The sequence below is a fragment of the Ambystoma mexicanum genome, chromosome 7q, assembly GCF_040938575.1.
Source record: "Ambystoma mexicanum isolate Mex_15411 chromosome 7q, UKY_AmexF1_1, whole genome shotgun sequence".
Lineage (NCBI taxonomy): Eukaryota > Metazoa > Chordata > Amphibia > Caudata > Ambystomatidae > Ambystoma > Ambystoma mexicanum.
In genome coordinates, this window is record NC_090941.1 from 301,966,196 (window position 1) to 301,984,856 (window position 18,661).

The 18,661-nt window shown below is 48.1% G+C and overlaps 1 protein-coding gene across 12 annotated transcripts in view; it reads left to right on the plus strand.

The window, feature by feature from the left end:
• The window catches only part of MYCBP2 (MYC binding protein 2), a 3,160,061-nt gene that overhangs the window by 1,203,446 nt on the left and 1,937,954 nt on the right, over positions 1 to 18,661 (plus strand). For 11 of the 12 annotated variants that reach the window (XM_069639721.1, XM_069639717.1, XM_069639716.1 and 8 more), the window contains one exon: positions 7,084 to 7,302. In XM_069639721.1, the coding sequence (XP_069495822.1) occupies positions 7,084 to 7,302 (219 nt within the window). The remainder of the gene's footprint in view (positions 1 to 7,083; positions 7,303 to 18,661) is intronic. The other variant, XM_069639718.1, reaches the window with a different exon arrangement.

Consider the following 18,661-nt stretch of genomic DNA (forward strand, 5'->3'; position numbering starts at 1 on the left):
CCTCTTTGGGAAGGCGGTGGATGATGCACTAGAGACTGCAAAAAAGGATTTTGACACCATTAAGACCCTAGATCAAATTTCAAGGCCTCCCAACAAGCAAAGTTATGGAAACAGACGCTTTTTTCGAGGCCAGCAACAACATCAACAGCAGCAGCAATACTCTGCAGGCAACCGGTCCTCGAATCAAGGAACCAGTGGACAATTCACCCAGAGAGGACAGCGTCGTGGCAAGGGAAGAGGTCGGGGTCCCACCCCTAGAGGTTCCCAAGCCACCAACACCAAATAACCCGAAGATTCGGGTCCCCTCCCATGCATTGCCGGTCGGGGGCCCGTTAACATCCTTTCTTCCAGCATGGGAGGGAATAACATCAGACCGCTGGGTACTCTGAACCATAGCCCACGGCTACTGTATAGAATTCAACCGCTCCCCGATGTACAGACCCCCAAGGGGACGACGCCTGTCACCAGAGCACCTCGCCATCCTTCAAGAAGTGGACCAGCTACTAGAGAAAGGAGCTATAGAGGTTGTGCCTCCATAACAGGTAACAGAAGGTATTTATTCAGTGTACTTCCTTGTACCCAAAAAGGATTTAACCATGCGCCCTGTACTAGATCTGCACCCAGCGAACAAATTTGTAAAACCTAAAACATGTGTATGGTGACATTACAGGAAGTAATCCCCCTGTTATCTCGAGGGGATTACATGACAACACCGGACATGGAAGATGCATACTTTCATATTTTAATGTTGCCAGCGCACAGAAAATACCTAAGGTTCATGATAGAGGGTAAACACTACCAGTTGAAAGTGCTACCCTTCGGGATAGCATCAGCACCGAGGGTATTCACGAAAGTACTGGCAGTGGCAGCGGCCCACCTGCGCAGGTTGTCCATCCCAGTATACCCTTACCTCGACGATTGGCTCATAACCGGGGATTCTTACGAGACATGCTTCTCAAATACCCAAAAAGACTGTAGACCTTTTGTCCCAACTGGGCTTCTCCATCAACAAGAAGAAGTCCAGCCTAGAGCCCAGCCAGATCAAACAATTGCTAGGGGCTCTAATTCGAACAAAGGACGGCTTTGTCTTCTCCTCCAAAGAAAGGGTCCAAAATATGCTGTTTTAGATCCCTCAATATGTGGCCGGTCGAGAGGTGACGGTGCGCAAAGCAATGCGCTTGCTGGGAATGATGGCGTCATGTATATATTTGGTATCTCACCCGCGACTCCGCCCTAGGCAAGAGTGGCTCAAAAGCCAGTGGTGTCAGGCCAGCGGACAATTGGACGATCTAGTGGTGGTCTTGCATGCCTTGGTTTTCTCGCTACGGTGGTGGTCAGAGGAAAACCTTGTAATAGGGAAACCATTCACCACCCCCGCAGTGGAGGCCACTCTAACCACAGACACATCCCTCGCAGGTTGGGGGGGCTCACCTATCCCATCAGACTACACACGGAGTTTGGACTCCGAGCGTAGCATCCAAACACATAAACTTGCTGGAACTGTTAGCGGTCTTCAAAGCACTGAAGGCTTTTCAGGCTCACCTGCAAGGGAAGACAGTGATGGTCCTCACAGGCAGCACCACAGCCATGTACTATCTGAACAAGCAAGGGGGCACTTGGTCTCCAGAACTGTCCAAGCTGTCCCAGAACATCTGGAAGTGTCATGATGCCTGCCCCCGGGAAACCAGACCAGGCCCAGCAACCCCAGAAGCAGGCATCATGCCATTTGGAGCAAGCCCAAAAACCCCAGCTAGGGGCTGTTTGGGTGCAGTCGTGGCGCCTATGGCACCAGGCTCATAAGAATAGAGTTAGTCCTGGCGCCATGGGCGCCAGGCTCATAGTAGAAAACCTACCTGATGCAGACCATGCTGCAAGAAGCCACAAGCCAAATGAGGCTTAGGAGGGACTATTTTACCTAAGGGACTACTTTTTACTCGGGTGGGGCTGTGGAAGAATACTTACCTGGGACTATTTCCAAGGCTATTTAAACCACGCCCGGACAGCAGCACACGCTTCACGTTATTCTGCCTCCAGCAGCGTAACGCTCACCGTGCCTGCAGCAGCTTCCAGTCTTCAGCCACGCCCGCCTCGAGTCCGGAGCTCCGGGAAACAAGAAGAAACAAGGACGAAAGGTCAGAACAGGAGTTTTACCTTTAATCCTTACCTGAATCTTGATCCATCACGCCACGGAGCTGGAAAAGAAGTCTTTAAAAACGCCTTACTTCGCATCCTGCCGCGCCGCGCTGTACTTACCTGCCTTGCAGCACTTCAGCATTCCATCACGCTCTTCTCCTTCTCGCGGCCACTCTCCGACACTTAAGGGGACAAAAACAGCAAGGTGAGCCAAGGGGATACTCTAAGACTGTACAAGCTACCCCCCCAAGACTTACTTGATTTACCACAGAGGATACTTGCCTCATTTCGGGTCAGTGCAGCCTCCGCTGCATCTCCGCCGTGCCCCGGCCCCTATGGGGAAACAACAGAACAGCAAGGCGCAATAAGAGGAAACCGATTTTTTCCCAATAGACTTACCTGGTTTTACCGCTGGAGGCATCAATCCCCAAGACCTCATACCACATCAGCGCCTGAATGGGGAAAAGCCACATGTTATACATTGACACCATTTGATCGAACTGAGCCGGATAATATAAACCCTTACCTGCACCTTACCGGTTGCCACGTGGCACTCTTCATAAGGGCAATGCAGCAACCTAAAAGGAGTTGGACAGAGTGAAGGTCAGACGTGTTTTGAACTCTTACGAACTACAGACTTACGGCATCTCGCCAGCATTATTTGAGTTAATACCGTTCTGGAACTCCCCAACTCCTCCACGCCAGTGAAGAAACTGGTCATCTACGCGCCCCTGCGCTCAAAGCAGGATGTAGAGCTCATCTTTCCAAACCATCAGGTGAGAGCATAGAGGGAATCCAAAAGTGACCTGTGGGAAGAACTACGGGAGAGGGGAAGGTGGGGTTAGCGCTCGAACTCCACAGGAGGTTAATTCCCTTTCTCCATTACAGAAGGATATTCCTACGACTCAAACAAACAAAGCTGGGTGTGCCAGTCCAGTCCATCATCTCGGCACTACGCGTCTCACTGGTGGAAACAGCTGGCCAGTTCAGATCGACGCCCCCGTGGGAGCCAGGTGAGCGTAACAGGAAGTGTGCTCTCAAACACATGTTCCTGTTGTCACAACATGTACCAGGGGAAACTCAATCTGCTAGCAGACGAACTCAGTGGAGACTTTCCTCTGCCTGCAGAGTACGAATGGCGGTTACAAGAAGACATTGTCTTCGTCTTCACACAATGGGGATTCCCAGAAATAGATCTGTTTGCAACTCTGGAGAACTCCCAATGCCAAGATTACGCCTCCAGGTACCCCCATAACCAGTCCATGGGGAACGGTCTATCGATACCATGGTCAGGGAAATGTGTTTACGCCCCCCCCCCCCGACTCCCCTTCTCAACAAAATAGTGCACAAGATGCACCAGGAACCAGTCACCATGATACTAGTGGCCCCTATGTGGGCCCGGCAACCATGGTTCCCTCACCTGATGAAGATGTCTGTCTTCTCTGTCTCCAACGGTGAAACTACCCTGCCCGTACAACATGCTGTCACAGGACAAGGGCAAGACACTACACCCATGCCCACAGACCATGAACTTAGCAGCATGGCTCCTGAGATCATAGAATTTGGTCATTTACAACTCCCGCAGAGATGCATGGACATTCTCAAAGAAGCTAGAAAGCCTAACACTCGTCACTGTTACTCTAGCAAGTGGAAGAGATTTGTTATATGGTGTAGAAATAAGAGCATCAACCCGGTTGAATGCTCTCCCACACAAATTGTTCTCCTGACTCACCTACTAGACTCAGGATTAGTGTTTAATTCTATTAAGGTTCATTTAGCTGCACTTTCCGCATATACCACTTCTCAACTTAGTGTCGTGGTGGAAAGTCCCAGTTATTAAAGCCTTCATGGAAGGAGTTAAAAGAATACACCTTCCCATAGCTAACCCAGCTCCCGGATGGGACCTAAATGTGGTATTAACCAGGCTCGTGGGCTCACCCTTTGAACCCATGCAAAAAGCAACGCTTAAGGACCTCACCCTTAAAACTGCTTTTCTAATAGCTATCACCTCCATCAGGAGATTAAGTGAACTACAAGCGCCATCTATTCTAGACCCCTTTGTAACAGTTCACAAAGATAAGGTGGTTCTACGCACACACCCTAGGTTTGCACCTAAATTCATTTCTAAGTTCCATGTGAACCAATCTATAGAACTACCAAGGTTCTTTCAAAACCCTTCAAATTTGGGAGAAAAAAGCCTGCATACACTGGATGTGCGCAGGGCTGTTATGTTTTATATGGAAAGAACTAGACCACTGAGAAAGACTAATCAGTTCTTTGTCTCGGTGGCAGCAGGAAGAGAAGGAGATGCAGTTTCAAAATCCACTATATCTAGATGGATCGTACGGTAGTCAGTCAAAATCTCGAAACCAAAATATCGAATACAAAAAGACCGAAAAAAAAAATATCGAAAAAAAAAATATCGAATTTTTTATTTATTTATTTATATATGTTTTTGGGGTCAGGTAAGTAAAAAAAAGGGGTAAAATAAAAAAAAAATGAAAAAAAAGGGGGGTTGGGGGGGGAACCCCCCCCCATTTAAAAAAAAACACATTGAAAAAAAAATTCGATATTTTATTTTTCGGCCTTTTGTATTCGAGATTTTGGTTTTCGAGATTTTGGTTTTCGATATTATCACTATAAACCGGATCGTACAATGCATCACCCTCAGTTAAACTCTTGCTAAGAGAGAACTACCCTTCAAGCCAACAGCACACTCTACTCGAGGCACTGGGGCTTCCATAGCATTCATTGCAAATGTTCCCCTAGAGTCCATTTGCAAAGCGGCAACCTGGAGTTCTGTACACACCTTTACAAAACACTATTGCCTAGACACTCATTCTAGGTCTGATTCACAGGTGGGACAAGCAGTACTAAGACATCTTTTTTCTACTGTTCCTTCTCACAACCCACCTCCAACTCCGGGTACTGCTCGCTAGTCTATGCACAGCATGTGATTCTAAGCAGATTAACAAGCATCAGAAGACATGCATTACTTACCGTAAAAGCATTTCTGATGATTGTATCTGCTTAGATTCACATGCGCCCTCCCTGCCTCCCCGCTCGGGGTGGAAGGAACATAGACTTCTTACTACTTTCTCTCTTCATGTACTCACTCACTATAGCCTTGGGCTCCCTCATGGCAGTAAAAATACAATCGGAGGGACCTCGGAGCGTGAGGGATTTTGGGTACTACACACGTCACGATAGGGATAGTGTTTCAGACACGCCTATGCCGACGTCCTCTTTCGGTCCCCGAAAGACTAGATGCAATACTCCGTGGTTACCACTGGATGTCGGACCATATGCACAGCATGTGAATCGAAGGAGATGCAATCATCAGAAATGCTTTTACGGTAAGTAATGCATGTCATTTTCTTCCATCCAAAGTTTGTATCAGAATTTCACCTCGGTCAAACGATTTACTTGCGTAGCCGTCTAGCCTCCCAAGGGGGAAAAGAGGTTGCCTAGGCTGTATCCCAAAAGACCTTTGTTTTAACCTAGCAAGAACCAAGTAATTTCACTCGGGAGGATTGGCTCTTCATCTGTTACACCATCCTACATTAGGGAAAGAAATCAAGGTGAATAGTTTTATGCGTCTCAGAATGCACTGTGGCAGAAAGACATACCTGACGGATTCAAGGAACACTTCACTAGAGGAGTAGCTGCTATGTTCCCGCTCTATAGAGCAGGTCCGACTTTAGACATTTGTCAGGCGACAAGATATTCTTTGATGCGTATTTTCACAAAGCACAACTGTGGACATAGTCTGATCAGGACACCCGCTTTGGTAGAGCAGTGTTACAAAACGTTCTAGTGTAATATCTATGGGAGTTCGGTCTTCCCGCCTCCTTCAAAACCGGTACTGTTATGGGATTCTATCTAAAAGAAGTCTGAGGGTGGACACAATCCATAAGAAGAACAGGTTTACCTTTTGTTAATGTTCTTTCCAATGGATGTTCCTCCCACACATTCCTCCTCACTCTTCCATCCTGCCCCTCATACAGAGAGCTTGCTCCATCTTTCAGTGTCTCTATAACAAATGCTGACTTATGCAACATTTAATTCCTCTAAGCGGCCGAGCACAGGGAAAAGAACAATAAATCTGAGGCAATGTTGTGATGAGAGCTTCTATTGAGGCCCCGTCCGGCCTAGACTATGGAGTGCTGTTGGACCATGACGCCAATACCGCACGCACCTCCTGTTGTCGAAAGGTTGCTGATATCTGCTAAAGCAGGCGAAATAGATCTGAGAGGAATCTGTGGGAGAAACATCCATCAGAAAGAAATTACAGAGGGTAAGTAATTTATTATTGTATCTTCTTGCTGGTAGTTTCTCCGACTTAATATTCCATGTCTGTCGGACCAAGTGATTTATGACCTGCTTTGATCCTAATGTCTAAGTTGGCAAGTAAAATAAAGAACACTTCAAAGGGTCAACTTAGAAGTTATTCACACTAGAAGCAAGTCACTCTTCTCAGCTAGACTGCTGTTATGCAAGGCTTAGCAACAAAGCCAGACTGAAGATGGGAGTAAGGGTTGGTCTAATCGGGAAGCAAATGCTCCACAGGCTCTATTAGTATCCCTGCCATAGAGGGACTTCCCATTTAGTATTTTTTTTCTCTCTCATCTTTCTCCCTTAGCCAAGACTTCAGTAGGATCAAAGATGGCAGAATCATGTTCGATAATGGGACTCTCAATATTGTGTAGTAACAGGTAGTTGCAATAAGTTGTGAGTTGCGCTCCCTAACTTTTTTTGAGTTTGCTTTGATTTTATATATTTTTTTAAACTCTTGGATATAAATTATTAAATACATCATTGTTTGTAGCTAGTGGTACTCTGAAATGTCTAGATACATAATGAACTTGTGTCTTTGATTTATCAAATATTTGAAAGAAATAACTTTTTGTTTAGTGGGACAATGGCAATCTAATGTTTTTTGTATTTAAGGATATTCAGGAAGCAAACTTCAAAACATCAAGCAGCCGACTTCTTGCAGCAGTTATGTCAGCTTTGTGTCACACGTCAGTTAAGTTAACATCCATTTTCCCAATTGCTTATGATGGAGAGGTGTTGCGATCCATGGTCAAACAAGTGAGCACCGAGAATGACTCTGCGTTAGCTTATCGTTTTCCCCTGCTGGTTGCTCACATGGAGAAACTCAGTCAGGTAATGAGAGCTTAGTAGCTTTGATGTAAATATTTGCATTCAATACGTCTCTATTTTAAGGTCCAAGTTTAATATTTATTTCTTAGAGAATAATAAATGTCATTGAATCAGATGTCGGCAATAGGCAAAATTTGGCAAGAGCTCCCACCTTTTTTTACCTTAACTTACTGATAGGTTACAAGAGTATTGAATCCACTTTCCTGTCTGTTTCCAAGATAGTTATGTTATGTTGATTTATACCACACCAGCTATCATTTGCATGGTCTCCAGGTGCTCACTTGGCTCTGTAAGAAAGTGGCCGGGATAGGTTAGTGGGGGACGAGGGATAGGATAGAGGTTGTGGTCTTCTGTCAATGCTTGGAGGAATTGGCGTCTCTGCGTGTCGGTTTTATGAGTGTGCTTTGATTGTGTGCACTTGGCTTGTTGTTTCTGGGGGGGTTAAGGTCCAGCATCTGGGTTGTTTGTTCTTTGCGGTTGTTTGTTCTTGTGGCTGTTGTGTGGTTTGTGAGCTTTTGTGTGTGGTGGGGCTGTCCTTTTTGGGCTAGTGGGGTACTTGGGGAGGTATGCAGGAGAGGAGCAAGGAGCAGGGGTGGTTAGTACAGACAAACTTCACAGGCAGCTAGCTTTCAACACAGTGGTAAAATTCAATGCCATCAGGGTTTAAATTAGTGACAAACAGAACAGTAGCAAGACACAAAGGGTATAGTATCCTATTCACCCTAGTCGATATACTCTGAAACAGACCTAAATGCAGTACAATGGCCATATCAAAATACACCAAGGTTAAATACATTGGCTGTACTCAAAATGCACCTAAATTCAATACAGTGGCTATACTCAAAAATTCACCTTTGTTAATGCTATAAAACATTCTCACAAAACATGTGTATACCATGTTGGAGAAGGTTTTGTAGCATTGAGAAAAGCCCTTGAAAGGGTAAAAGACGTGTTGGCTAATGGAGACAGACAAAAAAAGAATAAATAATGCACTGTGGATACGGATTACAAAAAACTTTAATTTCTGATTATTTTCAATGAATATTATTTGTAAAATACTATGATTATTGACTTTGTTGAATTGGTGGTATATTTTGGAAAACTTTTCTAAACCTAGCACTATTGCTGTGCAAGCGTTTGTGATTTGGTAATTTAGCCCTGTCTCAATAAGGTTGTTTCTGATGTTTGTTAATCTGCTTAGATTCACATGCTGTGCATAGGTCCGACATCCAGTGGTCACTGCGGAGTATTGCATTTTGTTTTTCGTAGTCGAAAAGGGGACGTCGACAATGCGTGTCTGTAACACTATCCCTATAGTGACGTGCGTTGTACCCATAATCCCTCACGCGTCGAGGTCCCTCAGATTGTTTTTTTCCGCCCAGCTTCTGGTCGCCTTACGCGGAGCTCCTAGAGAGACATTGCAAATACTTACTATCGGACCTCTGTCCTTAATTATACTTATTATATTGTTAAAGATCCCTCCCCTCGACGTTAGCTGTGAAGCTGTTTCTCCGCCGAGCAAGTTTTCGAAAAAGGGGAAGAGACGGAGGAGATCCTTCGGCGCTGCCGAACACGTGGCCTGGCCTCGCCGGCCAACATACAGTAGGGAGAGTGGTGGTTCAAACTTTTATCTTCTCTTTGAGAATGTCTTTCTTTCTCCCCTATCTTTCCCTTGGGGTTGTTATCACCAGTTATTATTGCCTCAGCTATGGAGAGGACACCTTTTAAGTTTTGCCCACGCTGTAGGGGCAAATACACTTGGAAGGACAAACACAAGCTCTGTAATCGTTGCTTGCCCCTCGATCATAAGGAGGACAGCTGTGCGGCCTGTAAGCTCTTGAAACCAAGAACTCTTAAAGAACGCAAAGTTAAGAGGTGGGCGGACTACGCTATGTCGAAGTCAGTTTCCTCACCCGCCGCCGCTGTTACAGAAAGTGACGAGGAGGGTGATAACTCGACGTCCGTTACGGAAGTCATTAACCCCCAGAAGGAGCGCTCGCGCTCCTCGACGTCCGTCCCCGGCCCCGACGGGCTCGGCTCACGCCCTGCTCATGGGGATGAACACCCAGGCGACAGGGACGCACACAGACCCCATAGGCCTAAGCACACAACCCACGGCTCTTCTTCGTTGAAGACGAAGGATCCATCAGCGCTGAAGGGGACGCAGGGCACTCCGGCGTCTACCTCAGACCGTAAGGGTCTCAAGCCCCACCCTCAAACGCAGTCGCGACCAGCGATTGGGCTTTCATCAAACACGGGCGCTACCCCAAAATCATCCGACGTAACGCTCCATAGAGCGGCCGTCGAGGAACAACGCGTAACGCAGGCAACGTCGACACCAGAGTCCTCTACTGACAAACTCGTTGTCGAGAGCCTGGCGAGAATTGTTTCCGAAGACACACGTAAGCGGACGACGAAACAAACGTCGAATACTGCACAAAAAGCTATAGAAACGCCGAAAAAGCATGAGTAGCCAGGAACTGCCCCTTTCATCTAAGGGCACTTCGGAACTACCGGAGGGCTTTTCAGATGGCGACGGAAACCTTTCTTCGACGTTGTGGGAGCATTCTAAGCGTTTTGAAGGTGAAAACACTGATTTCCCCCCTCTAGACTATTCAGGGGTCCCCCATGAGACCCTTGAAAGACTCCATTCTTGTATGGAGAAAATGGAAAGGTTTTTGGGAAACCAAAACCCACCCGCACCCAAAAGACTAAGAGAATGGCCCCAGGATGACCCTAGGGTCAAAATTCCTAGGCTGTTTCCCCCTTCTACAGATGTATATGACCTCACGGAAGAGGAGCAATACCTCCAGGAAGATGATGAGTGTTTGGGTGGAGAGGAAGAACATGAGGAAGAGGGGTTTGAAGAAGATCCTTACACTAGTGCAGGAGCTTTCGAAGAAGATACAGCTACCTCGCAGCCTTGGCAATCCCCATCAGTGCACTCAGACCCTGATGTCTTTCACCCTTCTCCTCCCAAGGATTCACCTATTGGAAACACCTCTCCCATAGATGACCAACCTTCACTTAATGCACTATTGCGCAAGGCAGCAGTGCATTTTGAAATAGACACAGGGGAGACTCTTCCTGACATAGACTTTGTAGAGAAAGTTATTAAAGAAAAAGCCCCTGTTAGTCAGTCTATTCCGCTCCTGGCTTCTATAAAGAGAAGAATAACTCCTTCCCTTTCCAATCCTGCCTTAGTCAGAGGGGTCAACCCTCGGATAGAAAAGCTCTTCAGCCCTTCGCCCTCTGACCCGTTGTACATCAGAGGCCATTCTATTCCGGACTCCCTCGTAGTTACTAATACAAGGAAAAGAGCAGGGGTACCACTATCCACTAGTGAGGCACCATCTGACAAAGAGGGCAAAAAGCTCTACGCACTTGGGAAGAGAATCACGACGTCCGCCGCCTTTTCAACTAGGGTTGCAAATAACAATTCCCTACTAGCTAGCTACGCAGATGCACAGTGGAGCAAGCTGCGCAGCGAAGCAGAGGAAGCACCAGAACCCCTGCGTTCACGCCTGTTAGCTACAATCTCAGAGGGAACTCTTGTAAACCAGGGCATCGTAAAGAACTACTTAGATGCCGCAGAGACGGCTGGCCGTTCCCTGGTTCAGGGAACACTTCTCAAACGCCATGTCTGGCTGCGCAATTCGGGATTTAAGCCGGAAACCCAGGCTTCCCTGATAAATAAGCCCATAGGAGAAACACATCTGTTTGGGAAAGCAGTTGATGAGGCCCTAGAACATGCGAAGAAAGAGTTTGATACCATCAAAACTCTTGACCAAATTTCTAGGCCCCCTAACAGACGCGGCTATGGCAATAGACACTCCTTTCGTGGCCAACGCCAGCAGCAAAACCAACAGAAATTTTACTCTGCTACCAACTGGCCCTCTAACCAGGGTAACAACACCCAGTTAAGTCAGAGGCCAACGCTGTGGCAGGGGAAGAGGTCGCGGCTCCAGCCCCAAAGGTTCCACGCCCAATACCAACAAATGACCCGAAGATTCCGGTCCCCTCCCATGCATCACCGGTCGGGGGCCGGCTAACATTGTTCCTTTCAGCATGGGAGGGAATATCGTCAGACCGCTGGGTATTATCCAACATAGCCCACGGATACTGCATCGAATTCAACGGTTCCCCGAAGTACAGACCCCCCACGGAACCGACGCATGACACCGGAACACCTCACCATTCTTCTACAAGAAGTAGAAGAGCTACTGAAAAAAGAAGCTATAGAGGCTGTCCCCCTATCTCAGGTAACAGAAGGTATTTATTCAGTGTACTTCCTTGTACCCAAAAAGGACTTGACCATGCGCCCTGTATTAGATCTGCGCCCAGCGAACAAGTTTGTCAAACCCCAAAAGTTTCGTATGGTGACCTTGCAGGAAGTAATCCCACTGTTATCACAGGGGGATTACATGACAACACTGGACATGAAAGATGCATACTTTCATATTTTAATGTTGCCAGCGCACAGAAAATACCTCAGGTTCAAGATAGAGAACAAACACTACCAGTTCAGAGTACTACCCTTCGGGATAGCATCTGCACCAAGGGTATTCACGAAAGTACTGGCAGTGGCAGCGGCCCACCTGCGCAGGTTATCCATCCCGGTATACCCTTACCTCGATGACTGGCTCATAACAGGGGATTCTTACGAAACATGCTTCTCCAATACCCAAAAGACTGTAGACCTTTTGTTCCAACTGGGCTTCTCCATCAACGAAAAGAAGTCCAGCTTAGACCCCAGCCAAATCAAACAATTCCTAGGGGCTCTAATTCGAACAAAGGACGGCCTCGTCTTCCCCTCCAACGAGAGGGTCCAAAACATGCTGTTTCAGATCCCCCATTATGTGGCAGGTCGAGAGGTGACGGTACGCAAAGCAATGCGCTTGCTAGGAATGATGGCGTCATGTATTTATTTGGTACCTCACGCGCGCCTGCGCATGCGCCCAATGCAAGAGTGGCTCAACAGCCAGTGGTGTCAGGCCAGCGGACAATGGGACGATCTAGTGGTGGTCTCGCAGGCCTTGGTTCTCTCGCTACAGTGGTGGACAAAAGAAAACCTGTTATTAGGGAAAACTTTTGCCACACCCGCAGTGGAAGCCACTCTAACCACAGACGCATCCCTTACAGGATGGGTGGCTCACCTATCCCATCACACTGCTCACGGAGCGTGGACTCCGAGCTTAGCATCCAAGCATATAAACCTGCTGGAACTACTAGCAGTGTTCAAAGCACTGAAAACCTTTCAGGAACACCTACAAGGAAAGACAGTGATGGTCCTCACAGACAGCACCACAGCCATGTAATACCTCAACAAGCAAGGGGGCACTCACTCTCCAGGACTGTCCAAGCTGTCCCAGAACATCTGGAAGTGGGCTCTCAAACACATGTTCCTACTATCACAACATGTACCAGCGGAACTCAATCTGCTAGCAGACGAACTCAGCAGAGACTTCCCCCTGCCCGTAGAGTACGAATGGCGGTTACAAGAAGACATCGTCTTCGACGTCTTCACACAGTGGGGTTTCCCAGAAATAGACCTGTTCGCAACTCTGGAAAACTCTCAATGCCAAGATTACGCCTCCAGGTACCCCCAGAACCAGTCCAAGGGGAACGGTCTATCGATTCCATGGTCAGGGAAATTTGTTTACGCTTTTCCCACGACTCCCCTTCTCAACAAGATAGTGCACAAGATGCACCAGGAACAAGTTACCAGGATACTGGTGGCCTCTATGTGGGCCCGACAGCCATGGTTCGCTCACTTGTTGGAGATGTCTCTATCTCCTCCAGTGAAACTGCCCTGCCCGTACAACATGCTGTCACAAGACAGGGGCAGGACACTGCACCCATGCCCTCAGACCATGAACTTAGCAGCCTGGCTCCTGAGGTCATAGAATTTGGACATTTACAACTTTCACAGAGGTGCATGGACATCCTCAGAGAGGCCAGAAAGCCTAACACTCGTCACTGCTATTCTAGCAAATGGAAAAGATTTGTCATCTGGTGCAGAGGGAAGAGTATCAACCCCATTGACTGCTCTCCCACACAAATTATTCTGTACCTGACCCATTTACTGGACTCGGGTCTAGTATTCAATTCTATTAAAGTACACCTGGCAGCGCTTTCTGCTTACACCACTTCACAACTCAAAGTATCGTGGTGGAAGATCCCAGTAATCAAAGCCTTCATGGAAGGGGTAAAGAGAATACACCCTCCAATAGCAAACCCAGCTCCCGGCTGGGATCTAAATGTGGTACTCACCAGGCTCATGGGGTCACCCTTTGAACCCATGCACAAGGCAACTCTTAAAGATCTCACTCTTAAGACTGCTTTCCTAATAGCTATTACCTCCATTAGGAGAGTAAGTGAACTACAGGCCCTTTCGGTTTTAGACCCCTTTGTAACAGTTCACAGGGATAAAGTGGTTCTACGCACACACCCAAGGTTCGCACCGAAATTCATCTCCAAATTCCATGTCAACCAGTCTATAGAACTACCAACGTTCTTTCAAAATCCTTCAAATCTAGGAGAAAAAAGCCTGCATACACTAGATGTGCGCAGAGCTGTCATGTTTTACATGGAAAGAACTAGTCCACTGAGAAAGACTAATCAGTTCTTTGTCTCGGTGGCAGCAGGAAGAGAAGGAGATGCAGTTTCAAAATCCACTATATCTAGATGGATTGTACAATGCATCACTCTCTGTTACACTCTTGCTAAGAGAGAACTACCCTTCAAGCCAAGAGCACACTTACTCGAGGCACTGGGGCATCCATAGCATTCATTGCAAATGTTCCCCTTGAGTCCATCTGCAAAGCGGCAACCTGGAGTTCTGTACACACCTTTACAAAACACTACTGTCTAGATGCCCACTCTAGATCTGATTCCCAGGTGGGACAAGCAGTATTAAGACATCTTTTCTCTACTGTTCCTTCTCACAACCCACCTCCAACTCCGGGTACTGCTCGCTAGTCTATGCACAGCATGTGATTTTAAGCAGATTAACAAACATCAGAAGACAATGCATTACTTACCGTAAAAGCATTTCTGATGGTTGTATCTGCTTAGATTCACATGCGCCCAACCTTCCTCCCCGCTCGGATGGAAGGAACATAGACATCCTTTTCTATATCTCTCTTTTCTGTACTCACTCACGTCTAGAAGGCTCCCTCAGGGCAGAAAAATACAATCTGAGGGACCTCGACGCGTGAGGGATTATGGGTACAACGCACGTCACTATAGGGATAGTGTTACAGACACGCCTTGTCGACGTCCCCTTTTCGACTACGAAAAACAAAATGCAATACTCCGCAGTGACCACTGGATGTCGGACCTATGCACAGCATGTGAATCTAAGCAGATACAACCATCAGAAATGCTTTTACGGTAAGTAATGCATTGTCATACGAATTGTTCGTTTTACAACTGTTCGAATTACAATTGACCTTTTCACAATTGACCGATTTGTGAAGGTCAATTGTAACATATATGTGGGGGGAAACCCCCCACAACCCCCCACCTAACGCCAAAACCCCTATATATATATATATATATATATATATATATATATTATATATTTCTGAGGCTTGTGGAATCTGCTTAGATCACATGCTGTGCATAGGCCGACATCTAGTGGAAGCTGCGGAGTATTACAGTTTGTTTTTCGAAACTCGAAAATGGGCGTCGACACAGGCGTGCCAGTAATACTATCCCTAGTGTGACGTCCACTGTACCCAAGATCCCTCACGCGTCTGGGATCCTCAGATTGTTTTTTTCCGCCATACTGGTCGGAAGCATCTTGCGGAGTCCCCTGGCCTTAGCCATACTTTTGCTATTATATTGCAATTTAAAATTATTTATTGACATCCTTCCCCACCCCAACGTCGACCATCGATCTCGACGACGGCTGGAGAAGACATCGACCGTCGGCTGCTGCACGACGGATCTGGGCCTAGGAAGGCCGCTGGCCTCGGCCCGGGCCTAGTAGGCCGCTGGCCTCGGCCCTGCAAGTAGGGAGAGTGGGGGGTGGTACATACTCTTCACTCTTGGTATATAGGTACACCTTATATATTTCCTACACTTATCAGCCCGCTGCCTCAAGGTGCGTATGGAGGGTACCCCTTTCCAATTCTGCCCCAAGTGCAATCGCAAATACCCTTGGGTCGACAGGCACGCCACGTGCAATCTCTGCTTGCCGAGGGACCACCCCGAAGCGAACTGCAGAGCGTGTAGTAGGTTTAAACCTAAGACACTTAAGGACCGTTCGACAAAGCGTTGGGTCCACCACGCCAGGCAGGCAGCCATGGCAGCGGAGGGCGCCTTCAGCGATGGCAGCGACGCCGTACTTTCGGACGGCGAGGGCATTACGGCGTCGAAAGACTGCCGAGCGCAGGTCCCCGACCTCGGAAGGTTGCCCGGCAGGGTGGCTATGGGGAAGACCCCCGGCGACGCAAGCGCTACACCTACACACACTAAACACACTAAGTCCAACCGAACCTCGACGACGTCGACTTCTCGGAAAGAGGCACGGATAGAACGGTCCGACTCGGTGTCCTCTGGGCGCTCTCGATCGAGATCGCCTCATGACGCAAGGCAATCATCCACTCTTGCCAAGAGTGCCTCGCTCCCTAGATTAACGGAAGTTCCGTCGTCAGAAGACGAAGACGACTTCCACCCCCAGGCCGCGCTCCAAGAGACCGAGAGCGCAGTTTACACCAGCGAGGCCCCACGCTCGAAACAAAATACCTCTCCAGACCCTCGGCGCCAGGCGTCGAAGGTCTCTGGGGCCTCTAAGGGGCAGGGAAAACATTTTTCCACGCACGGGGAGGGAGGGAAACAGCGGAAAGCTCAGCCTTCCACTCCTGTAAGACCATCCTTCCACCCCAAGCAGACAGATAAACATAAATCTACTGGGACAGCAACATCCAGCAAGGGTACCCTTGATAAGTCCTCTAAGTTGCCTACTAAACTCATACCCTGTTCCAAAGAATGGTCCAGTGAGGACATAGACAGGGTCATGTCAAGAATGTCTTCCTTAGCGGATTTTTATGACAAAAACCCAGAGCATTTCCTTTCGTATGACCCTCAAGGGGCCACACCCTTAGGCTCCTCTGATCCTATCCCCCTAAGTAAAAAGGCCCGGGTCGAAAGACCTGACCCCTTCGAGGTGCAGCCTTACTCTACTCCATACTCTACTCCTCACCCCAGATACCAAGGACAACCTTTCCCTGAAGGGGACCAGGAGTTTTCAATTATGGAGGAACAAACCGGGTCAGAATACTATGCGGAGGATAAGGACCTGGAGGAGGTAGAAGATGAGGAAATTTACAGAGTAGATTCCCCGGTAGAGAGCGAAGCCCCAGTTACCGACTCGCCAGTTGATAACCAACCCCTCCTTAATGAAGTTCTCGCTCGCGCAGCAGAACATTTTCACATCAACACCCACGGTGTACAGGAGGAAAGGGACTTCGCAGAAGAGTTGGTGGGAGAGAGGAGGCCGGTCGCTCAGACCATCCCTATCCTTAAATCCATCCAACGTAGAATAGATCCATCCCTGGTGAATCCTAACCTCACCAGAGCCGTCAACCCCAGAGTCGAAAAACTTTTTCGGGCAGCCCAGTCTGACCCTCTTTATATAAGAGGTCATCTTAAACCAGACTCCCTAGTGGTCACCAACACTCGGAAGAGGGCTGGGACACCCCTATCGTCGTCAGAAGCTCCTCCCGACAAGGAGAGCAAAAGACTGTGCGGGTTTGGCAGGAAGGTAGCCTCAACGTCCGCCTACCAAGCAAGGATTGCTAACTCCACCACCCTGTTGGCAAGTTACAACTGCCATCAATGGGAAGAGGTCGCGGCGCTCATAGCCTCTGCTCCTGAACCGTTAAAGGGCCAGTTGGCTCGGATCTCGGCAGAAGGGAGGGCCGTGTCTGGTTGCATTTTAAAAGCAACATTCGACGCTGCGGACAACGCAGGAAGATTGATAGCAGAAGGTACTGTTATCAAGAGACATGCGTGGTTGCGGCAGTCGGGGTTCAAGACAGAAACACAGGCGTCATTAATAGACAAGCCGGTGGAACCCGATCTATTGTTTGGGAAAGCGGTCGAAGACGCACTGAAAAACGCCAAGGACGAATACGAAACACTTAAATCCCTTGGCCAACTAACCAACAAACCCCCTAACCAGAGGGGGAACAGTAATTTTCGTCGCCCACGCGGCCAAAATTCACAAAGAGGCAACTATGCCCAGGGACAGGGTACACAGTGGAACAACAGCCAGCAGTCTACCCATAGTTACGGCAGGGGTAACAAAAGAGGTTGTGGGAGAGGCAGAGGCAGCCCCAACAAGGGAGGTGGCACGCCTCCACCAAAGCAGTGACGCTCAGTTCAGGGTCCCTTCTCACGCAACCCCAGTAGGGGGACGCATTTCCAACTTCACCCAGGCTTGGGAAGGGATCACCTCAGACAGATGGGTGCTGTCAACAGTGTCCACAGGATATTGTATAGAATTACTGCAGCGTCCCCGGAACCATCCTCCACGACAAAAAGTACACTCCTTAGAACATCAGAAAATCCTTCTCGAGGAGATCGCCATTCTGCTAGAAAAGGACGCGATAGAACTCGTCCCAGGACACCAGGTAAACAAGGGTATCTATTCAACTTACTTCCTTGTGCCAAAGAAAAATTTGACAATGCGCCCAGTATTGGACCTACGGCCTGCCAACAAGTATGTCAAGCCCCAAAAATTCTGTATGACCACGCTACAAGAGGTAATCCCCCTCCTAAAAAAGGGGGATTACATGGCAACCTTGGATATGAAAGATGCTTATTTTCATATTTCCATACTCCCGGCGCACAGAAAGAACTTGCGTTTCAAGGTGGACAGTCGCCACTACCAATTCAAGGTACTGCCCTTCGGGATAGCTTCAGCACCAAGGGTATTCACCAAGGTACTGGCGGTGGCAGCGGTACACCTACGCAGGGAGGCAATCCCAGTGTACCCTTATCTGGACGACTGGCTCATAACGGAGGAAACCCCAGGAATTTGCAGGACAAACATTCAAAGGACTATCGACCTCCTCCACGAATTAGGCTTCTCAATCAACGAGAAGAAGTCAAGCCTGGTGCCAAGCACCTCCAAAACAGTTCCTAGGAGCAATTCTAGATACTCAGGAAGGGTTGACCTTCCCTTCGGAAGAGAGAATTCGGAATATACTACTGCAAATTCCACATTATCAGTCCGGTCAACAAATAACGGTACGCAAAGCAATGCGGTTACTGGGCATGATGGCGTCATGCATTTACCTGGTCCCCCACGCGCGACTGCGCATGCGTCCCATGCAGGAATGGTTGGCGA